Genomic DNA, 23366 nt, shown 5'->3' with positions numbered 1-23366 from the left:
ATTAGACAGCGGTTCAGTAATTCAAACACAAAACCTCAACGCTGAGCCGAAGAAGGTATTGCAAACGGAACACTGATAACTCCCTGAAGTGTCTCCGGAGATGATACTTTCTGAGCACTGAAGTACACTAAAGAAAAGAGAACAGTTTAGAGTCTAGAATATAACAGCAAAATGCTGTATTTTGACCTTACTTTCAATCGTCACACAAATATCATATAAAAAGTTGACCCTTGGAAACACTTAGAGGAGTTTTCCATCATAGAAACTGATAAAATATTGCTAGGATATGCAATGACTTTGATCAATGGGGGTCAGGAACCCCACTAATCTAGAGAATGAAGGAGCTGCAGAAGCGAACTGCATATGACCCAATTACTTGAAGGAGCCACAACATTGGTTCTCAGGATTGGTTGGCATCCGAGTCATGGGCCTTCCTTCCTAGAAATACGCCATCACTTCCATTGATGGGAAAATCCACTTTAACACTAGGAACTTTATATACTAAATGGCAATTATTATTTTTCTCGTAAACAGTAATGCACTAACAATGTATTAACCATGATCAAAGCAAGAAAATAAGTGTGTTCCAGTTGCAACTAGAAAGTACGAGCCTCATACCAAGCCCTAGAGTTGAATGGGACCAATAAAGAGCATCTTTTGCTCTGGATAATCAGGTACAGTCAATTGATTTCTAGTGAAACCCGTCTAGTAATTTCTAATAATGTTCCCAGCTCAGCACTGCCAAGGAATAGAGCACTTGTTGCAGAGCTTAGCTGATTGCTAAAGGCCCCAGCAGCAAAACATCCTGTGATCTGTGAGTTTATCATTGAAGGAACCTTCTACGAAGTGGGATTGTCCAAAACCTCTTTAGAAAGGGTCCTACAATTTCTTAGAGTATTGTTCCATTTGTACCATTCAGGATGGGGTGCAGATTTCTAATACACAGTGAAATCCAGATTTTGCCTACTTGTATTAAGTGCAGGGCTAGAGGGAGACTTGTAGGAGAGTACATCTCATCCTATATTCAGAAGAACCAATCTATAGAATAGGAACTTGCTTGGGCAGAGGGGTGCCCTGAGAGCTGATGTGTATGAGTCCCCAGAAAGAAAACAGAATAAAAAACAGGATATGAAGATGACCATAGACACAGAATAACTCCAGACAGAATCCAATTGTCCATGGGTGCATTACTTATAATGTTACACTAATATGTAAACACCCAAAGACTAAACCCCTTTATAGGCATGGAACAACCCACTGAAGCAAAATGAAACAGATATATGAATTAGGCACAAGGCAGAATAGGAAAAGCAAGAAATGTAGCATTTAAGCTAATATTTGCAGTTTCACTGTAGGATCTGTGACTTGCTTTATGCATTTGTTTGACTTGTATTCAAATTATACATGCAATTCTAACTGACTTTCAGTAGAGTTTTAAGGTGAGTAAATGTTCAGCTACAATGCTTCCACTTGTAAGTACCCAGGGTCAGAACGGCTAACCAGAGCCCAAGATGATTCAGGCTCTGACACAATAATGGGACCCAAAAGGTCCTGCAGAAAACAACCACAACTGTGTTGATACACCAATAGTAGACCATATAATTAATACGTTATGTATAAATGGTCACTAACTTTTCAGTAAACTTGGGCTTATGTGATATCCAATGTGATAACTAGGAAAAGTGCAAATCACTTTATTTACCTAGAATAATATTTTGTGCTGAAAAATTTCTCTAAATTGCTGATTACTAGGGTTCCCACTTCCTTCTAAATTCTTGTTCACTGTCTGTGGTCATGTGAAATCCATCTCTAGTAACAAATACACCAAGACATATTACAGGGAGTCAGTGAAGGTATGTCCCTGCTACCCACAGAAGTCTATTGAGAAGAAATAAAGGAATAGAAGGAAGCTACTGGAGGGAGACAGAAGTAGATGGACTCACACAGATGCCGTTGCAGCTGATAGTAAGTGTTTATGATCTCGCAGCTACTGGATTCACTTCTATACTGCTCACTACTGCTGTATAATGTCATCTTTTCTGCTACTCTGTGTGTGAGAAATACAGATAGGTGGTCAGGATCTTATCTTCTCTATAGAAGCTATGTATGGGAGATGTCACAGCTGATAGTCTCTGTCTACTAGCTCAGAGAAAACTTAGAATAAGATACAGCCTGCAGAGGGAAAAACTTGTGAAAAAATGTCATATACAATAGCCAGAAATAGTGCTAATCCTTATGCAGACACACTCATGACATTTTATTCTATAAAATCACCTAAAAAGTTATGCTTTAAATAGAGATGAGCGAACGCGTTCGTCCGAGCTTGATATTCGTGCGAATATTAGGGTGTTCGGGATGTTCGTTATTCGTAACGAACACCATGCGGTGTTCTGGTTACTTTCACTTCCTTCCCTGAGATGTTAGCGCGCTTTTCTGGCCAATTGAAAGACAGGGAAGGCATTACAACTTCCCCCTGTGACGTTCAAGCCCTATACCACCCCCCTGCTGTAAGTGGCTGGGGAGATCAGGTGTCACCCGAACATAAAAGTCGGCCCCTCCCGCGGTTCGCCTCAGATGCGGTGTGAGTTAGATGAGGGACAGTGCTGTTTGTACCGGAGCTGCTGTAGGGAAAGAATTGGTAGTTAGTGTAGGCTTCAAGACCCCCCAAAGGTCCTTATTAGGGCCACTGATAGCTGTGTGTTGGCTGCTGTTAGCAGTGGCAAATTTTTTTTTTCTCAAAATCGCCTCTGCAGACCGTTGCACCTGGCATTAGGGACAGAAGTGCTGCATAGGCAGGGAGAGTGTTAGGAGTGAGTGTAGCCTTCAAGAACCTCAACGGTCCTTTCTAGGGCCATATTTATCCGTGTGCAGTACTGTCCAGGCTGCTGTTAGCTGTGCTGCATTTTTTTTTGCTTCTCAAAATCGCCTCTGCAGACCATTGCACCCTCCATTGATACTGCAGGGAAAGAATTGTATAGGCAGGGCCACAACACAGTTATTATTCATAGAATATACTCAGTGCTGCCTTTTGGTGGAAAAAAACTGAAAACAAATCTATTTGTCCAGCCTCTGTCCGTCCTTACGGGCGGTGGACACGTGTGAGCTGCTTGAACAACATTGCTAAATCATACGCACCCAGCTACGCTTTACTGCTGGCTTCGCCATTTGCTTTCCTTAATTGGGAAAAAAATACCTGCTCTCCAAGAGTTATAATAACTCTGCTACCCTCACGTTCTGTGACACATAAGCAGGGACACAGCACAGTTATTAAACTTCTCATGTTCATTGAATATACGCAGTGCTGCCTTTTGGTGGAAAAAAACTGAAAACAAATCTATTTGTCCAGCCTCTGTCCGTCCTTACGGGCGGTGGACACGTGTGAGCTGCTTGAACAACATTGCTAAATCAGACGCACCCAGCTACGCTTTACTGCTGGCTTCGCCATTTGCTTTCCTTAATTGGGAAAAAAATACCTGCTCTCCAAGAGTTATAATAACTCTGCTACCCTCACGTTCTGTGACACATAAGCAGGGACACAGCACAGTTATTAAACTTAGATAATTCATTCACTAGAGGCAGTGGGGCCTTTCGTTTTCCAAAAAGGGCAAAAATTATATTTGGCCTGCAGTCTTGCGCCAATTTATTTCCTGCCTGTGAAATCAAATCACTGGTAATACAGCATGCTGAGGGGTAGGGGTAGGCCTAGAGGACGTGGACGCGGCCGAGGACGCGGAGGGCCAAGTCAGGGTGTGGGCACAGCCCGAGCTCCTGATCCCGGTGTGTCGCAGCCGACTGCTGCGCGATTAGGAGAGAGGCACGTTTCTGGCGTCCCCACATTCATCGCCCAATTAATGGGTCCACGCGGGAGACGGTTATTAGAAAATGAGCAGTGTGAGCAGGTCCTGTCCTGGATGGCAGAAAGTGCTTCGAGCAACCTATCGTCAACACGCAGTTCTGCGCCGTCCACTGCTGCAAATCCGAATCCTCTGTCTGCTGCTCCTCCTTCCTCCCAGCCTCCTCACTCCACTACAATGACACCTGCTCAGGAGCAGGAACACTCCCAGGAACTGTTCTCGGGCCCCTGCTTAGATTGGGCAGCAGCGGTTCCTCTCCCACCAGAGGAGTTTATCGTCACTGATGCCCAACCATTCGAAAGTTCCCGGGGTCCGAGGGAAGAGGCTGGGGACTTCCGCCAACTGTCTCAACAACTTTCTGTGGGTGAGGAGGATGATGACGATCAGACACAGTTGTCTTGCAGTGAGGTAGTAGTAAGGGCAGTAAGTCCAAGGGAGCAGCGCACAGAGGATTCGGAGGAAGAGCAGCAGGACGATGAGGTGACTGACCCCACCTGGTGTGCAACGCTTACTCAGGAGGACAGGTCTTCAGAGGGGGAGTCAAGGGCATCAGCAGGGCAGGTTGCAAGAGGCAGTGCGGTGGCCAGGGCCAGGGGTAGAGGCAGGGCCAGACCGAATAATCCACCAAGTGTTTCCCAAAGCGCCCCCTCGCGCCATGCCACCCTGCAGAGGCCGAGGTGCTCTAAGGTCTGGCAGTTTTTCACAGAGACGCCTGACGACCGACGAACAGTGGTGTGCAACCTTTGTTGCGCAAAGCTCAGCCGGGGAGCCAACACCAACAGCCTCACCACCACCACCATGCGCAGACATATGATGGCCAAGCACCCCACAAGGTGGGACGAAGGCCGTTCAGCGCCTCCGGTTTGCACCCCTGCCTCTCCCCCTGTGCCCCAACCTGCCACTGAGATGCAACCCCCCTCTCAGGACACAGGCACTACCGCCTCATGGCCTGCACCCACACCCTCATCTCCGCTGTCCTCGGCCCCATCCAGCAGTGTAGTTCAGCGCACCGTTCAGCCGTCGCTTGCGCAAGTGTTCGAGCGCAAGCGCAAGTACGCCGCCACGCACCCGCACGCTCAAACGTTAACCGTCCGCATAGCAAAATTCATCAGCCTTGAGATGCTGCCGTATAGGGTTGTGGAAACTGAGTCCTTCAAAAGTATCATGGAGGCGGCGGCCCCGCGCTACTCAGTTCCCAGTCGCCACTACTTTTCCCGATGTGCCGTCCCAGCCCTGCACGACCACGTCTCCCGCAACATTGTGCGCGCCCTCACCAACGCGGTTACTGCCACGGTCCACTTAACTACGGACACGTGGACAAGCACAGGCGGGCAGGGCCACTACATCTCCCTGACGGCACATTGGGTGAATTTAGTGGAGGCTGGGACAGAGTCAGAGCCTGGGACCGCTCACGTCCTACCCACCCCCAGAATTGCGGGCCCCAGCTCGGTGCTGGTATCTGCGGAGGTGTATGCTTCCTCCACTAAAGCACCCTCCTCCTCCTCCTCCTCTGTCTCGCAATCAAGATGTGTTAGCAGCAGCATGTCGCCAGCAGTCGGTGTCGCGCGGTGTGGCAGCACAGCGGTGGGCAAGCGTCAGCAGGCCGTGCTGAAACTACTCAGCTTAGGCGATAAGAGGCACACGGCCCACGAACTGCTGCAGGGTCTGACACAGCAGACCGACCGCTGGCTTGCGCCGCTGAGCCTCCAACCGGGCATGGTCGTGTGTGACAACGGGCGTAACCTGGTGGCGGCTCTGCAGCTTGGCAGCCTCACGCACGTGCCATGCCTGGCCCACGTCTTTAATTTGGTGGTTCAGCGGTTTCTGAAAAGCTACCCACGCTTGTCAGACCTGCTCGTAAAGGCGCGCCGGCTCTGCGCACATTTCCGCAAGTCCCACACGGACGCTGCCACCCTGCGCACCCTGCAACATCACTTTAAGCTGCCAGTGCACCGACTGCTGTGCGACGTGCCCACACGGTGGAACTCTACGCTCCACATGTTGGCCAGGCTCTATGAACAACGTAGAGCTATAGTCGAATACCAACTCCAACATGGGCGGCGCAGTGGGAGTCAGCCTCCTCAATTCCTTTCAGAAGAGTGGGCCTGGTTGGCAGACATCTGCCATGTCCTTGGTAATTTTGAGGAGTCTACCCAGGTGGTGAGCGGCGATGCTACAATCATTAGCGTCACCATTCCTCTGCTATGCATCTTGAGAAATTCCCTGCAAACCATAAAGGCAGCTGCTTTGCGCTCGGAAACGGGGGCGGGGGAAGACAGTATGCCGCTGGATAGTCAGGGCACCGTCCTGTCTATTTCTCAGCGCGTACAGGAGGAGGAGGAGGAGCATGAGGAGGATGAGGAGGAGGGGGAAGAGACAGCTTGGGCCGCTGCTGACGGTACACCGGCTGATTGCCTGTCATCCTTTCAGCGTGTATGGCCTGAGGAGGAGGAGGAGGAGGATCCTGAAAGTGATCTTCCTAGTGAAGACAGCCATGTGTTGCGTACAGGTACCCTGGCACACATGGCTGACTTCATGTTAGGATGCCTATCTCGTGACCCTCGCGTTGCACGAATTCTGGCCACTACGGATTACTGGGTGTACACACTGCTCGATCCACGGTATAAGGAGAACCTGCCCACTCTGATTCCCGAAGAGGAAAGGGGTTCGAGAGTGTTGCTATACCACAGGACCCTTGCGGACAAGCTGATGGTAAAATTCCCAGCCGACAGCGCTAGTGGCAGAAGGCGCAGTACCGAGGGCAAGGTAGCAGGGGATGTGCGTAGATCGAGCAGCATGTACATCCCAGGCAGTGCAACAGTCTTTAAGGGCCTGGCCAGCTTTATGGCTCCCCACCAAGACTGTGTCACCGCTCCCCAGTCACGGCTGAGTCGGCGGGAGCACTGTAAAAGGATGGTGAGGGAGTACGTAGCGGATCGCACGACCATCCTTGGTGACGCCTCTGCCCCCTACAACTACTGGGTGTCGAAGCTGGACATGTGGCCTGAACTAGCGCTGTATGCCCTGGAGGTGCTTGCTTGTCCTGCGGCTAGCGTCTTGTCGGAGAGGGTGTTTAGTGCGGCTGGGGGAATCATCACAGATAAGCGTAGCCGCTTGTCAACCGACAGTGCCGACAGGCTAACACTCATCAAGATGAACAAAGGCTGGATTTCCCCAGACTTCTGTTCTCCACCAGCGGACAGCAGCGATACGTAAGCAATACGTAGGCTGCACCCGCGGATGGAAGCTACGTTCTCTCTCACCATCCAAAACGGGGACATTTCTGCTTCATCAATCTGTGTCTAATATTCCTCCTCCTCCTCCTCCTGCTCCTCCTCCTGAAACCTCACGTAATCACGCTGAACGGGCAATTTTTCTTAGGGCCACAAGGCTCACTCAAATAATTTTTCAGAACAATTTTTATAAGTTTCAATGCGCTTAAAAGCATTGGAACTTTAACTTGAACCAATTTTTCGTTACACTGGGCTGCCTCCAGGCCTAGTTACCACTTAAGCCACATTAACCAAAGCGATTAATGGGTTTCACCTGCCCTCTTGGCTGGCCATGGCCAATTTTTGGGATGTACATTAGTACTGTTGATACAGCAATTTTTGTGGGCCCTCGCCTACAGTGTAATCAAATTAATTTTTAGGCCACCTGCATTACAGCTGACGTTACCTCAGCTGTGTTGGGCAATGCAATGGGATATTTTTATGTACCGCCGGTGGGTTCCAGGGAGCCACCCATGCTGTAGGTGCACACTGAGTTTTTAATACATCTGTACACTTCTAAAGAACCCGTCTGACTGGGGCATGCAGTGTGGGCCGAAGCCCACCTGTATTACGCACGACATTACTACCTCAGCTGTGTTGGGCAATGCAATGGGATATTTCTATGTACCGCCGGTGGCTTCCTGGCACCCACCCAGGCAGTGGGTCCACAGGGAGTTTAACCTACATGTGTCCACTTGTAAAGAACCCCAGTCTGACTGGGGCATGCAGTGTGGGCCGAAGCCCACCTGCATTAAGCACGACATTACTACCTCAGCTGTGTTGGGCAATGCAATGGGATATTTTTGTGTACCGCCGGTGGGTTCCAGGGAGCCACCCATGCTGTAGGTGCACACTGAGTTTTTAATACATCTGTACACTTCTAAAGAACCCGTCTGACTGGGGCATGCAGTGTGGGCCGAAGCCCACCTGTATTACGCACGACATTACTACCTCAGCTGTGTTGGGCAATGCAATGGGATATTTCTATGTACCGCCGGTGGCTTCCTGGCACCCACCCAGGCAGTGGGTCCACAGGGAGTTTAACCTACATGTGTCCACTTGTAAAGAACCCCAGTCTGACTGGGGCATGCAGTGTGGGCCGAAGCCCACCTGCATTAAGCACGACATTACTACCTCAGCTGTGTTGGGCAATGCAATGGGATATTTTTGTGTACCGCCGGTGGGTTCCAGGGAGCCACCCATGCTGTAGGTGCACACTGAGTTTTTAATACATCTGTACACTTCTAAAGAACCCGTCTGACTGGGGCATGCAGTGTGGGCCAAAGCCCACCTGTATTACGCACGACATTACTACCTCAGCTGTGTTGGGCAATGCAATGGGATATTTCTATGTACCGCCGGTGGCTTCCTGGCACCCACCCAGGCAGTGGGTCCACAGGGAGTTTAACCTACATGTGTCCACTTGTAAAGAACCCCAGTCTGACTGGGGCATGCAGTGTGGGCCGAAACCCACCTGCATTAACCCTTTCCAGTCCACTGTGTGACCTGTGAAGACATTAGGGTTTAAGGCTGTACAGCTCCGTTGTTGGTAGACGTCCGTCGGGGTTCTCTTACTGTATATTGCCAGCCTCTCTGCTGTCGGAGCCTATCCTACGTGTCAGCTCATGCAGTACTGGCTTTAGCCAGCATATAGCGCCATTGTATAACAGCAGAAAAAGAGTAAGCCCCCTAGGAAAACCATATACAAATTGGATTGGAAAGGGTTAAGCACAACATTACTACCTCAGCTGTGTTGGGCAATGCAATGGGATATTTCTATGTACCGCCGGTGGCTTCCTGGCACCCACCCATGCTGTAGGTGCACACGGAGTTTTTACTACATCTGTACACTTATAAAGAACCCCAGTCAGACTGGGGCATGCAGTGTGGGCCGAAGCCCACCTGCATTAAGCACGACATTACTACCTCAGCTGTGTTGGGCAATGCAATGGGATATTTCTGTGTACCGCCGGTGGGTTCCAGGGAGCCACCCATGCTGTGGGTCGACAGGGACTTCACAATAGGGAGTTGTACCTGCCTGTGTCTATGAATTAAAAAGCCCGGTCTGACTGGGGCATGCAGACACCTTGACAGAATGAATAGTGTGTGGCACATAGGTTCCCCATTGCTATGCCCACGTGTGCAGCTCCTGATGGCGGTGGCACAGGATTCTATTTCTCATTGCTTCTGTACAGCATTGTGGGCTATCGCTCCGCCACTTTTAAAGAGGGTCGCTGCCTAGCCGTGCCAACCTCTGCAGTGTGTGCCTGCGGTCCCTCGTCATGGCAGACGCAATTCTAAATAGACATGAGCGTGGTGTGGCATGAGGGCAGCTGAAGGCTGCCCAGGGACACTTTGGTGTGCGCTGTGGGGGGGGAGGGGGGGGGCGGTTGGGCAGCATGTAACCCAGGAGAAGTGTCAGTGGAGTGTCATGCAGGCAGTGATTGTGCTTTGTTGGAGGTAGTGTGGTGCTTAGCAAAGGTATGCCATGCTAATGAGGGCTTTTCAGAAGTAAAAGTTGTTGGGAGGGGGGGGGGCCCACTCTTGCCGGTATTGTGGCTTAATAGTGGGACCTGTGAACTTGAGATGCAGCCCAACACGTAGCCCCTCGCCTGCCCTATCCGTCACTGTGTCATTCCCATCACTTTCCTGAATTGCCCAGATTTTCACACATGAAAACCTTAGCGAGCATCGGCGAAATACAAAAATGTTCTGGTCGCCCATTGACTTCAATGGGGTTCGTTGTTCGAAACGAACCCTCGAGCATCACGGGAAGTTCGTTCCGAATAACGAACACCCGAACATTTTGGTGTTCGCTCATCTCTAGCTTTAAACAATGATGACGAGAAAGTTAATGTTCTTAGATGGAGGTTGTATCCTCTGGTCTGCCAAAGGAACCCTAGTCTGATGCTGTCAATACCAGTACAACGAATATATAAAATTATATACATAGTAACATTGTATGTTAGGCTGAAGGGAGACAATGTCCATCTGGTTCAGCCGGTTAACTTGACAGGTATATATATATATATATACACACACACACTTATAAATGATGATTGACCATTCAGTCGATGCCGACTCTGGGTCAACATATGGACCAACTCTCACTTATAAATACATTCTGCTAACTACAGCGTTTGATCAGGTCAGAGATAATATGGAAAATTTAGAATAAACAGATATAATCAGTTCAATATTATTTCCCTGACATATTAGGAAAAAATATTTGGTTTATACACATTTAGCCATACTTGGCACAGGTAATGCTATTTTAATCTGATGTTTTTGCAGCATATCCTATGTATAAAAACAGATTCAATGACACGAGTATCCTACTTTATAAATTACCCTTTAGCTACTTAAATGTGTGGTACATTGTTACTTTTTTGAGTGTAATTAAGTAAATCATACTAATGTGCTAAAAAACTTTTACATAAGCTATTACTGTAATAACATGGTAGCGAAGGTGAGCACACTTAATAAGGTCATAACACAGAAGTAACACAAAGTGATAAATAACTGACAACTCACTCTGCATCATTGCGGATGATAGGAACAGGTAAAAAGTACTACATTTGTAATTATATTAAGGCCCATTTACACGGAGCGATGATCATTCAAAAATCGCTAAAGAGCGATCGTTTGAACGATAATCGTTGCGTCTAAACGTGTGGTCATCGTGCAATTTTCATGCACTGCTGGTTGATCGTTAAATTCAGGCCAACCTAAAAATCGTTGTGCGGTCTTATCAGAAGTTTTCCTCGGGGAGTGCTGATAGCATTGTTTCCCGTCGGAGAACAAAGGAGCCAAATGGAGATAACAGTCCTCGGGCTTTTAACTGCTTTCAGCTAAATAGCTATTAAGTAGCTGAGTAGCTACTTAATAGTTTATGCAAAATGATTACTCAAAACTGTCATTAAAACTGTCATTTGAGCGATCTTTGAGTGATCATCGTTCCATGTAAATGGGCCCTTACTGTACGTGTAATAAGCATTTTGTGGTTTTTACACTATTACTAAAGCCTCAAAGACAAATATAGAGGTTGCTGGAATCCCCAATAGGGGCTATCATCATTCACATAATAGCTCCATTCAAATAAAAAAGGCATAGAATTTTGTCCCTTCTTTTTAGCAATTAGTAGGGGTTTTCAAAAGAAGTTATCTACAAACCTTTGGTTTAAGCTATTTATCATTTTGTATGTTAGTTGCATACCCTAAAAGTAATGCATTGAGGAATATGTGCTTTATATCACTTAAACTGACCATACACATTAGATTAATTTCAGACAAGCCAACCAATTGAATGACTCTTCCCCGATGGCAGATGTTGGGAAAGAAAAGGATCGGGCAGTAGGATTTCAACATGCTGTTCCTTTTGCTCTCGGGAAGATAAGTTGCCTCCATAGGAGTCAGGCAGCAGCTTATTTTCCTCTTCCCGTTTACAAAACATGCATATTTGGCCTAGCCAAGCTAGCATGCGTATGGGGGAATTGGGAGAGAGCTATCAGCTATTTGGTCAACAGTTTTCTAAAATTATGTTTCTGTGACATGGGGAAAGGGATTACTGCACTAAAAATATTGTATATTTTTCTCTACGTACAAATACAAACTTATTACTATTTTTTTCACATATTTCTAGGCCAGCATAATCCCATACTTTTCGATGAGAACAGTTTTGCATCCGGTGGCATCGGTTATGGGCATCTCCAGCACTGGACAGTAACACTTTGCATGCAGCATTTTCCACCTCTATACAACGTTGATATCAAGTGTGTCCATCTCAAGCATAAAACAACTGGGCATATATAACAGATATATGTAAACCGAGACTAAAATATATTGAGATATTCAGAATCCCACAGAACAACAGGCAACAAAGGATATAGAAGAGAATGAATGAGCTCAGTATTAAACACGGTACCGATTGTGGTTACTAATACAAAGCAGTGCAAATGAAAAATCGTGCCTAAACAACCAATTAGGTCACAACTTATATTTTAAAACCTAGAAAAGTGACAACTGCAACTTTATTGGCTGCTCCAGGCAACCATTCGCCTTTTATTTGAACTAATAGTTACTGATACCGTAGTCATTACCTGTTTGCATTGAAAGTTTACACTTCCACCTTCACCACACATTTAAGACGTTTATAGGACAAGCCAGGCAGGCAGATTGCATTAAATAACAAAAACTAACTTCAAGTACATACTGTCGTTGGAGAGCCTGTTTTACTGGAAATTTCTTCCCACAGTTTCTACACTTGAACTCCTTCTCTTCACTTGGCTTCTGATGCAAAGTCTGAAGATGTTCTGCTAAGATTTCCTGGCTTGGAAAACTGGACTCACAAAGTGGGCAGTCATGGTCATCCTTACAATTGTGCTCTAGAAAGTTGAAAGGAAAGGCACTTAATACAACTATGCATCTATGGCTCAAACAATAGTGGTTATTTGCTCTTATAGTGAATACTATTCTAGAAAGATTTACTCAAGTTTATTGGTGCACGTATTTTAGCATTTACCTTTACATGCCCCAACACAAGGCTGTGTTTTCAGGGGGTGCTGCCCTAGGCACAGAATCTGAATGCACCCCATATATAAGGCTGGGTTCATACTGCCTTTCTCTCCCAAATCTCTGTACCAGCCACTATGAATGTTATCAGTGCCCACCCAACTTACGCCTATTTTATTACTGTTAAATTGCTTTAGAGGGGGACACAGTCAGCAGCTCTAAGGTTACACCAACATAATAAGCCATTAATGGATGCCCTAGGCATGTGCCCTCAAGTACCTTGTCAAATATAATCAGGACATGTTTTTCACCATGTTTAACCAATAATCAGAAGGGAGTTTCAGATGAAGTAACCTCAACATATAGTGCATTGTTGTTTCTTCATATCTGTGCCTGGTCATCTTCTCCCTTCCAAGTCCATTGACTAAGCCTTTATCTTAAAGGGGGAATCCAATGAAACTGATCCTTGTTCACATTTGTATTGGTGGTTCCTCCACTGCAAAGACTTTCAAAATACAGGGCCAATTTTTCCATCAAAATGGCAGACAACTTTCCCCAACATAAGTTAATAAGGACTTTTAGGTACAGTTTTTTTCCACCATTTTAATGATGGGCACTTTATAGATGGCTCCAATTCTTTTGACTTGTAGTGTTCTTCAAATTAAAAGCTCTAAAGAAAGTGCTATTGATTTGCACTGTCCTTTGCTTCGATTGTATCACATTTCCTTTAACAGAAATTTATGAACAATGTCAAGGAACTTGCAGCTCTTTAAGAGTTCCTTTAATTCTGGCTTGAAAAACGTCTTCTCATTTGTATTTATTACAAACCAGAGGATCCTATTGAGGGGGCTTCCCCTTAAGTATTAATAACTAGCAATCTGCACATCTCTATCATGTTTAGTGCTTTATGAAATCTTGCTTCAAAATAATTGTGTTTTAGTTAGAACTCTACAGCTATTCACTTAGTATTTGTACAATAAGCCTAGAGCTAACATTTATATATTCCCGACTTGAAGACAATTATATTAACCTGTTTCACTTTTTTCTCCAGATTGCTGAACCTCTTTAATGCTCTCTTCCTCTTCTTTGGTGACCACATTCACAACTTCTTTGCTCTCCTCTTCAGCTTCTTCCATATCACTGTCTAGGTAGCCAATCAGTAGTTCAGTGTCTGTGTCAATGTCATCAACAGCCAAATAGAAAATGTTCTCTCCTTCCTGAAATATTCATAGACCGAAGAAACAATTAAAAATATAATCATAAACCGCATGAAGTACAAGTTTACCTTTAGTTAACAAATTAGAACCTGTAATCATTAAATAGAAAACTATGTCACCTTGTAATTTATTTTAATTACATATCTTGGCCCTTTATGCTGGGGTCACACGGCGCTGAAGTCCCGTGGAAATCCCATGGAATGATCTCACGGAAATACCGCCAGATTTCCGCTTCAAAACCTGCACGGATTTTGGAGCGGTTTCGCCACGTGCATTCCGCTGCGGCCATCTCTCCACATAGAAAGGAGAGCGGCAGCTGCGGAAATGGAGAAAGAACTGAAATGCCGTGTCTTTGAATTCTGGATCGGCCGCAGCATGTGGACAAGATTCTTGCAAATCTTGTCCACTTTGTTGGCTAAACCTGGGATAAAAAGCCATGGTTGGAATTTCCATCCAGAAAGTCTGCACCGATATTCTGCGGCGATTACGCCCCGTGTGAACCCAGCTTAAAGGGGTTGTCCCGAGGCAGCAAGTGGGTCTATACACTTCTGCATGGCCATAATAATGCACTTTGTAATGTACATTGTGCATTAATTATGAGCCATACAGAAGTTATAAAAAGTTTTATACTTACCTGCTCCGTTGCTAGCGTCCTCGTCTCCATGGTGCCGACTAATTTTCGCCCTCCGATGGCCAAATTAGCCGCGCTTGCGCAGTCCGGGTCTTCTCCTCTTCTCTATGGGGCTCCGTGTAGCTCCGTGTAGCTCCGCCCCGTCACGTGCCGATTCCAGCCAATCAGGAGGCTGGAATCGGCAATGGACCGCACAGAAGCCCTGCGGTCCATGAAGACAGAGGATCCCGGCGGCCATCTTCAGCAGGTGAGTATGAAGACGCCGGACCGCCGGGATTCAGGTAAGCGCTGTGCGGGTGGTTTTTTTAACCCCTGCATCGGGGTTGTCTCGTGCCGAACGGGGGGGGGGGGTTTAAAAAAAAAAAAACCCGTTTCGGCGCGGGACATCTCCTTTAAGACCTGTTTCATTGTTGGGTGTTTATGTTACTGTTGTACAGAATCGTGTGGTAAACTAAACTGATACTGACTACAAAAAGTTTCCTCTGGTAGTCAGGTTGTATGAGTAGAAGATACTTGTAGGGCTCCTTCACACAAGCGTAAGCGCAATTTTGAACGCTTTAGTGCAATGTATTTGTGCTATGAACAAAGTAGATTTGCGCATGTATTGGCCACGATCTAAAAGACTATTTAGCCTAATGAGGTCCACATGTTATTAAGCCTGTGTCCCAGACCTACCAGCATAGCTGTTTTTTTTAATATACCTAATAAAAGAGAAGTTGGATAGTACATCCTACCGTCCCACCATCTTTTCTGGCGAGTTGCGCCTATCCACTAGTCTTTTCTTCACACATCTGTCATGGGTACCGCTGGTTTGCAGCACCTCCACAGTTCATTCATTCTTCACAGCCCTTCCTAAGGCATGTTTCATCTCTAAACATTCATCTGGGACCAAAGCCTCCAATACCATCGGGTCCACCCATTTCCTTTGCTACTTAGACTCCCCAACACACAGACTGTGTTCTCTAGTAATTGACCCTACAGCTGCACCCTCTCAGCAGAATTCAGTGACTGAGAAGAACCATCTCAACTGGGGCATGAAGAAAGGGAAGACATTACAGTCTACAGTTGTGAGTGGGGTCTAGAAATAAGACATTGCCTCAGTGTAGGATAGATCGATGATACCCAGTTCATGGGTTAATTTACAGTATGTGCCATGATACAGTTGGCTATGATGAAACCATAATCTAACACAGAAAGAATGGGCTGTAGGTAGCACATAACAAAAAAGGATTGGTCAAACACTGGCCAATCAGATCAGTGTGTAGTGTCTTAGACTAATGATTCCTACTAATGCACAGTGTGCATCAGGTAGTCAGAGGAGCAGTGCGGTCATCTTTCTTAGTTCAGGACTGGAGGGTAACTTTAATACATCTTCAAAAATTGTTGTCAGTTTAGGAATAACAGATAAAGTTTCAGTCTCAGTCCAGTACTTAACATGGTTTCTCTTTAGCCTAGAATCAAAGTTATCAAGTAGATTCTGCATGGAAATAATTTGGTGCAATTCAGCCTGAGCTGATGATAACTGAACATCGCTGTTCGTAGAGTGCTCAATACATACAATTACAGAAGCAAATTCAGTTACTTTAGATTTACAATTCTCCTCAAGTCCAAATTTCAGGCTCTTTCAATAGGTGTCATTATGCCCTCGAAGACAGAAAAAAATCTGCATTTTTGTATATGTCTGTCTACTTTGTCAGGGCCCAGCAGTAGAGATGAGCGAGCACCAAAATGCTCGGGTGCTCGTTACTCGAGTTGAACTTTTCGCGATGCTCGAGGGTTCGTTTCGAGTAACGAACTCCATTGAAGTCAATGGGCGACTCGAGCATTTTTGTATTTCGCCGATGCTCGCTAAGGTTTTCATTTGTGAAAATCTGGGAAGTTCAAGAAAGTGATGGGAACGACACAGAAACGGATAGGGCAGGCGAGGGGCTACATGTTGGGCTGCATCTCAAGTTCCCAGGTCCCACTATTCAGCCACAATAGCGGCAAGAGTGCCCCTCCCTCCCAACAATTTTTACTTCTGAAAAGCCCTCATTAGCATGGCATACCTTTGCTAAGCACCACACTACCTCCAACAAAGCACAATCACTGCCTGCATGACACTCCGCTGCCACTTCTCCTGGGTTACATGCTGCCCAACCCCCCCCCCCCCCCCCCCCGCACGACCCAGTGTCCACAGTGCACACCAAAGTGTCCCTGCGCAACCTTCAGCTGCCCTCATGCCACACGCTGGCCTCATAGCCACACCACCCTCATGTCTATTTATAAGTGCGTCTGCCATGAGGAGGAACCGCAGGCACACACTGCAGACGGTTGGCAGGGCCAGGCAGCGACCCTCTTTAAAAGGGGCGGGGCGATAGCCCACAATGCTGTACAGAAGCAATGATAAATTCAATCCTGTGCCACCTCCATCAGGAGCTGCACACGTGGACATAGCAATGGGGAACCCATGTGCCACACACTATTCATTCTGTCAAGGTGTCGCATAGCTCAATCCACACTGCAAGGGGAAAGCCGTCTGCGATCTGCCCCCTACCTAAGTCAGTCAGTGTCTTTGTGCCAGACAGGTCAAACACGGCGATGGGAGCTAAGTTTGCACCAACAGCATAGGTGGGTCCTAGGAAACCCAAGACATGAACCAAAAATTGATCTGACCGGCCAAACATGGCAGACTTGCACCGTGGCCACGACATAGGCCTCGGCCCCCAGCTTCAGCAATCCTAGGCAGGAAGCGGACTTTCACTGCACCCAGGACATAGGCCTCTGCACAAACCCTCAGCAATCGCGGGCCTACAGCGGACTCCAATGCTAGCGTAGCTGTGCACGTCTCATTAGCGCTGTATTGCTCCTGTAGTTTGTCCCAATGCAGTGCCCCGGATAGTAGAGCTAACGTCAGATTAAATACAGGTGGGCTTCGGCCCACACTGCATGCCCCAGTCAGACCGGGGTTTTTTATAAATAGTCACAGGCAGGTGCAACTCCGCAATGGGAATTCCGTGTGCACCAACAGCATGGGTGGCTCCCTTGAACCCACCGGCGGTAAATAAACAAATCCCATTGCAGTGCCCAGCACAGCTGAGGTAACGTCAGGTTTAATGCAGGTGGGCTTCGGCCCACACTGCATGCCCCAGTCAGACTGGGGTTTTTTATAAGTAGACACAGGCAGGTACAACTCCCTATTGTGAAGTCCGTGTGGACCGACAGCATGGGTGGCTCCCTGGAACCCACCGGCGGTACATATATAAATCCCATTGCAGTGCCTAGCACAGCTGAGGTTACGTCAGGTTTAATGCAGGCGGGCTTTGGCCCACACTGCATGCCCCAGTCAGACTTGGGTTCTTTATAAGTAGACACATGCAGTTACAACTCCGTGTGGACCGACAGCATAGGTGGGTTCCAGGAAGCCACCGGTGGTACATAAATATATCCCATTGCATTGCCCAGCACAGCTGAGGTAACGTCCGATTAAATGCAGGTGGTCTTCGGCCCACACTGCATGCCCCAGTCTGACCGGGGTTTTTTATACATAGACACTAACAGGTACAAATCCCTAATGTGAAGTCCCTGTGGACCCACAGCATGGGTGGCTCGCTGGAACCCATCGGCGGTACATAAATGTATCGCATTGCAGTGCCCTGCTCAGCAGAGCTAACGTCACATACAATACAGGTGTGCTTCGGCCCACAGTGCATGCCCCAGTCAGAGTGGTAATATGTACCTTAACAGTAACCGCATTGGTGGGAATGTGGTGGTGACTGCGGACATAGTTGCGCGGTTTTATTTAGTTGGTTTTCGGAAAGTGGCCAGGATTAAGTGGGCCGTGGCGGGGGGATGGTGGGGGAGCTCTCTTGTTGTGTCGGTAAAGGTGAAATTCTTGGACTGCCACCAGAGGGACCAATGCAAAGGTATTTGGCAAGAATGTTTTCATTGTTGGAGGAGGAGGGGGATGTTTTTGAGGCACTACGTGTCCTCTCCACGTGTCTGTGGTTATATGCACCTTAACAGTAACCGCGTTGGTGGGAAATGGCCTCGCCACCATCATGTCTTTGGGAAGCCTCCGTTTCCACACCCCAGTGACATAGCATTAGCAGCGGTATAGGCAGAGCCCAGAATTAGTAACATTTCAGCTGTAGCATTAGGGACAGGCCCCAGTAGCATATCACTAGCTGCATTACAGGGGGAGCACAGTATTAGTTCCATTTCAGTAGTAGTAGCAGTCCAGACAGGCCCCAGTAACAATTCCGAAGCAGCAGTATAGGGGGAGCACAGTCTTAGTTCCATTTCAGTAATAGTAGCAGTCAAGACAGGCCCCAGTAACATATCACTAGCAGCAGTATACGAGGAGCACAGTCTTAGTTCCATTTCAGTAATAGTAGCAGTCAAGACAGGCCCCAGTAACAATTCCGAAGCAGCCGTATAGGGGGAGCACAGTATTAGTTCCATTTCAGTAGTAGTAGCAGTCAAGATAGGCCACAGTAAAATTCCCACTGCAGCAGTTTGGGGAGATAACAGTCTCTTTCACATTTCAGTAGTTGCAGTATAGACAAGGCCCCAGTTACATTTATGTAGCAAAAGTATGGGCCAACCCCACACACCTTGCTGTAGCATGAGTGCAGGCGAGGGCCCAAAAAAATTGGTGTACCAACAGTACTAATGTACCTCAGAAAAATTGCCCATGCCCAACCAAGAGGGCAGGTGAAACCCATTAATCGCTTTGATTAATGTGGCTTAATTTGTAACTAGGCCTGGAGGCAGCCCAGTTAAAATAAAAATTGGTTCAGGTGAAAGTTTCAACACTTTAATGAGAATTGAAACGTATAAACATTGTTTACAAAAGTCATATGACTGAGCCTTGTGGGCCTAAGAAAAATTGCCCGTTCGGCGTGATTATGTGAGGTTTCAGGAGGAGGAGCAGGAGGAGGAGGATGAATATAATACACAGATTGATGAAGCTAAAAGGTCCCCGTTTTTGATGGTGATAGAGAACGATGCTTCCATCCGTGGGTGCAGCCTACGTATTGTTTAGGTACTGCTGCTGTCCGCTGGTGGAGAACAGAAGTCTGGGGAAATCAGGGCTTTGTTCATCTTTATGAGTGTAAGCCTGTCGGCACTGTCAGTTGACAGGCGGGTCCGCTTATCCGTGATGATTCCCCCAGCCGCACTAAACACCCTCTCTGACAAGACGCTAGCCGCAGGACAAGCAAGCACCTCCAGGGCATACAGCGCGAGTTCAGGCCACGTGTCCAGCTTCGACACCCAGTAGTTGTAGGGAGCAGAGGTGTCACGGAGGACGGTCGTGCGATCGGCTACGTACTCCCTCACCATTCTTTTACAGTGCTCCCGCCGACTCAGCCTTGACTGGGGAGCGGTGACACAGTCTTGCTGGGGAGCCAGAAAGCTGGCAAAGGCCTTGGAGAGTGTTCCTCTGCCTGCGCTGTACATGCTGCCTGCTCTCCGCGTCTCCCCTGCTACCTGGCCCTCAGAACTGCGCCTTCTGCCACTAGCGCTGTCGGATGGGAATTTTACCATCAGTTTGTCCGCCAGGGTCCTGTGGTATAGCATCACTCTCGAACCCCTTTCCTCTTCGGGTATGAGAGTGGAAAGGTTCTCCTTATACCGTGGGTCGAGCAGTGTGTACACCCAGTAATCCGTAGTGGCCAGAATGCGTGTAACGCGAGGGTCACGAGAAAGGCATTCTAACATGAAGTCCGCCATGTGTGCCAGGGTACCTGTACGAAACACATGGCTGTCCTCACTAGGAAGATCACTTTCAGGATCCTCCTCCTCCTCAGGCCATACACGCTGAAAGGATGACAGGCAAGCAGCATGGGTACCCTCAGCAGTGGGCCATGCTGTCTCTTCCCCCTCCTCCTCATGCTCCTCCCCCTCCTCCTCCTCCTCCTCAACGAGCTGAGATATAGACATGAGGATGCTCTGACTATCCAGCGACATACTGTCTTCCCCCGCCTCCGTTTCCGAGCGCAAAGCTTCTGCCTTTATGCTTTGGAGGGAACTTCTCAAGAGGCATAGCAGAGGAATGGTGACGCTAATGATTGCAGCATCGCCGCTCACCATCTGGGTAGACTCCTCAAAGTTTCCAAGGACCTGGCAGATGTCTGCCAACCAGGCCCACTCTTCTGTAAGGAATTGAGGAGGCTGACTCCCACTACGCCGCCCATGTTGGAGTTGATATTCCACTATAGCTCTACGCTGTTCAGCACGGCCTGCTGGCGCTTGCCCACCGCTGTGCTGCCACCCCGCGCGACACCGACTGCTGGCGACGTGCTGCTGCTGACACATCTTGATTGCGAGACAGAGGTTGCATAGGAGGAGGAGGAGGAGGGTGGTTTAGTGGAGGAAGCATACACCGCCGCAGATACCACCACTGAGCTGGGGCCCGCAATTCTGGGGGTGGGTAGGATGTGAGCGGTCCCAGGCTCTGACTCGGTCCCAGCCTCCACTAAATTCACCCAATGTGCCGTCAGGAAGATATAGTGGCCCTGCCCACCTGTGCTTGTCCACGTGTCCGTTGTTAAGTGGACCTTGGCAGTAACCGCGTTGGTGAGGGCACGTACAATGTTGCGGGAGACGTGGTCATGCAGGGCTAGGACGGCATATCGGGAAAAGTAGTGGCGACTGGGAACCGAGTAGTGCGGGGCCGCCGCCGCCATCATGTTTTTGAAAGCCTCCGTTTCCACAACCCTATACGGCAGCATCTCCAGGCTGATCAATTTGGCTATGTGCACATTTAATGCTTGACCATGCAGGTGCATGGCGGCGTACTTGCGCTTGCGCTCAAACAGTTGCGCTAGCGACGGCTGGACGCTGCGCTGAGAGACATTGCTGGATGGGGCCGAGGACAGCGGAGGTGAGCGTGTGAGTGCAGGCCGGGAGACGGTCGTGCCTGTGTCCTGAGTGGGGGGTTGGATCTCAGTGGCAGGTTGGGGCACAGGGGGAGAGTCAGTGGTGCAAACTGGAGGCGGTGAACGGCCTTCGTCCCTCCTTGTGGGGTGCTTGGCCATCATATGCCTGCGCATGCTGGTGGTGGTGAGGCTGGTGGTGGTGGCTCCCCGGCTGATCTTGGCGCGACAAACCTTGCACACCACAGTTCGTCGGTCGTCTGCAGTCTCAGTGAAAAACTGCCACACCTTTGAGCACCTCAGCCTCTGCAGGGTGGCATGGTGCGAGGGGGCGCTTTGGGAAACAGTTGGTGGATTATTCGGTCTGGCCCTGCCTCTACCCCTGGCCACCGCACTGCCTCTTCCAACCTGCCCTGCTGCTGCACTTGCCTCCCCCTCTGAAGACCTGTCCTCAGTAGGCTTAGCAAACCAGGTGGGGTCAGTCACCTCATCGTCCAGCTGCTCTTCCTCCGAATCCTCTGTGCGCTCCTCCCACGGACTTACTGCCCTTACTACTACCTCACTGATAGACAACTGTGTCTCATCGTCATCGTCCTCCTCACCCACTGAAAGCTCTTGAGACAGTTGCCGGAAGTCCCCAGCCTCATCCCCCGGACCCCGGGAACTTTCCAAAGGTTGGGCATCGGTCACGATAAACTCCTCTGATGGGAGAGGAACCATTGCTGCCCAATCTGGGCAGGGGCCCGAGAACAGTTCCTGGGAGTCTGCCTGCTCCTCAGAATGTGTCATTTTCATGGAGTGAGGAGGCTGGGAGGAAGGAGGAGCAGCAGCCAGAGCATTCAGAGTTGCAGCTGTGGACGACGTAGAAGACTGGGTGGTCGATAGATTGCTGGATGCACTTTCTGCCATCCACGACAGGACCTGCTCACACTGCTCATTTTCTAATAAAGGTCTACCGCGTGGACCCATTAATTGTGAGATGAATCTGGGGACCCCTGAAACTCGCCTCTCTCCTAATCCCGCAGCAGTCGGCTGCGATACACCTGGACCAGGAGCTCGGCCTGTGCCCACACCCTGACTTGGGCCTCGCGTCCTCGCCCACGTCCTCTAGGCCTACCCCTACCCCTCAGCATGGTGTATTACGAGATTAGCAGAAACAGAAAGCTGTAGTTAAATGTGCCGCTTATTGGCCTGTGGTTGGAGGATGACTTCGCGTACGTAACGCACTGCAGAGGCAGGAAACAATTATGCGCAAGGCTCGGTATTAATTCACCAACTGCTACACCCAGCAGAGACGCTGTAAACAGAAGGCAGTGACAGGCAGGCCTAATATTGTATTTTTTTGAACTTTTTGGGAAAATGCCCACTGCCTGTGATATGCACTGTATTTCGATTGCCCTGTTGGAGGCTGACTTCGCGTACGTAACGCACTGCAGAGGCAGGCAAGAATTATGCGCAAGGCTGGGTATTAATTCAACAACTACTACCCCCAGCAGAGACGCAGTAAACTGAAGACAGTGACAGGCAGGCCTAACATTGTATTTTTTTGAACTTTTTGGGAAAAAGCCCACTGCCTGTGATATGCACTGTATTTCAATTGCCCTGTTCGAGGCTGACTTCGCGTACGTAACACACTGCAGAGGCAGGCAACAATTATGCGCAAGGCTGGGTATTAATTCAACAACTAATACCCCCAGCATAGACGCAGTAAACTGAAGGCAGTGACAGGCAGGCCTAATATTGTATTTTTTGGAAGTTTTGGGGAAAAAGCCCACTGCCTATATAGCCAATATACCTCTTTCCCTGCCTCACCAGTACTGCCCCTATACTGAGTAAAATGACAGCAGACTGAGGACACTATGGTCTGCATGCCCGATATACAGAAAAAAAAATTGTGCAACACTGCTAAAAGCAGCCTCAACAGTACTGCACACGGTCAGATGTGGCCCTAAGAAGGACCGTTGGGGTTCTTGAAGACTAAAATAACACCTAACCCTCTCCCTATAGCAGCAGCAGCATCAG

At 48.3% G+C, this 23366-nt stretch overlaps 1 protein-coding gene across 2 annotated transcripts in view; it reads right to left on the bottom strand.

Moving 5' to 3' along the window:
• Positions 1-23366, bottom strand: part of PRDM5 (PR/SET domain 5) — a 182121-nt gene that overhangs the window by 121676 nt on the left and 37079 nt on the right. For both annotated transcript variants that reach the window (XM_066573807.1, XM_066573808.1), the window contains 3 exons: positions 13667-13853; positions 12338-12509; positions 35-127 (listed from right to left, as the gene is read on the bottom strand). In XM_066573807.1, the coding sequence (XP_066429904.1) occupies positions 35-127; positions 12338-12509; positions 13667-13853 (452 nt within the window). The remainder of the gene's footprint in view (positions 1-34; positions 128-12337; positions 12510-13666; positions 13854-23366) is intronic.

The sequence above is a fragment of the Eleutherodactylus coqui genome, chromosome 7 (genome assembly GCF_035609145.1).
Source record: "Eleutherodactylus coqui strain aEleCoq1 chromosome 7, aEleCoq1.hap1, whole genome shotgun sequence".
Classification (NCBI taxonomy): Eukaryota; Metazoa; Chordata; class Amphibia; order Anura; family Eleutherodactylidae; genus Eleutherodactylus; species Eleutherodactylus coqui.
The sequence above is the reverse complement of the archived record's forward strand: the minus strand, read 5'-3'. Positions and strand labels throughout refer to the sequence as shown.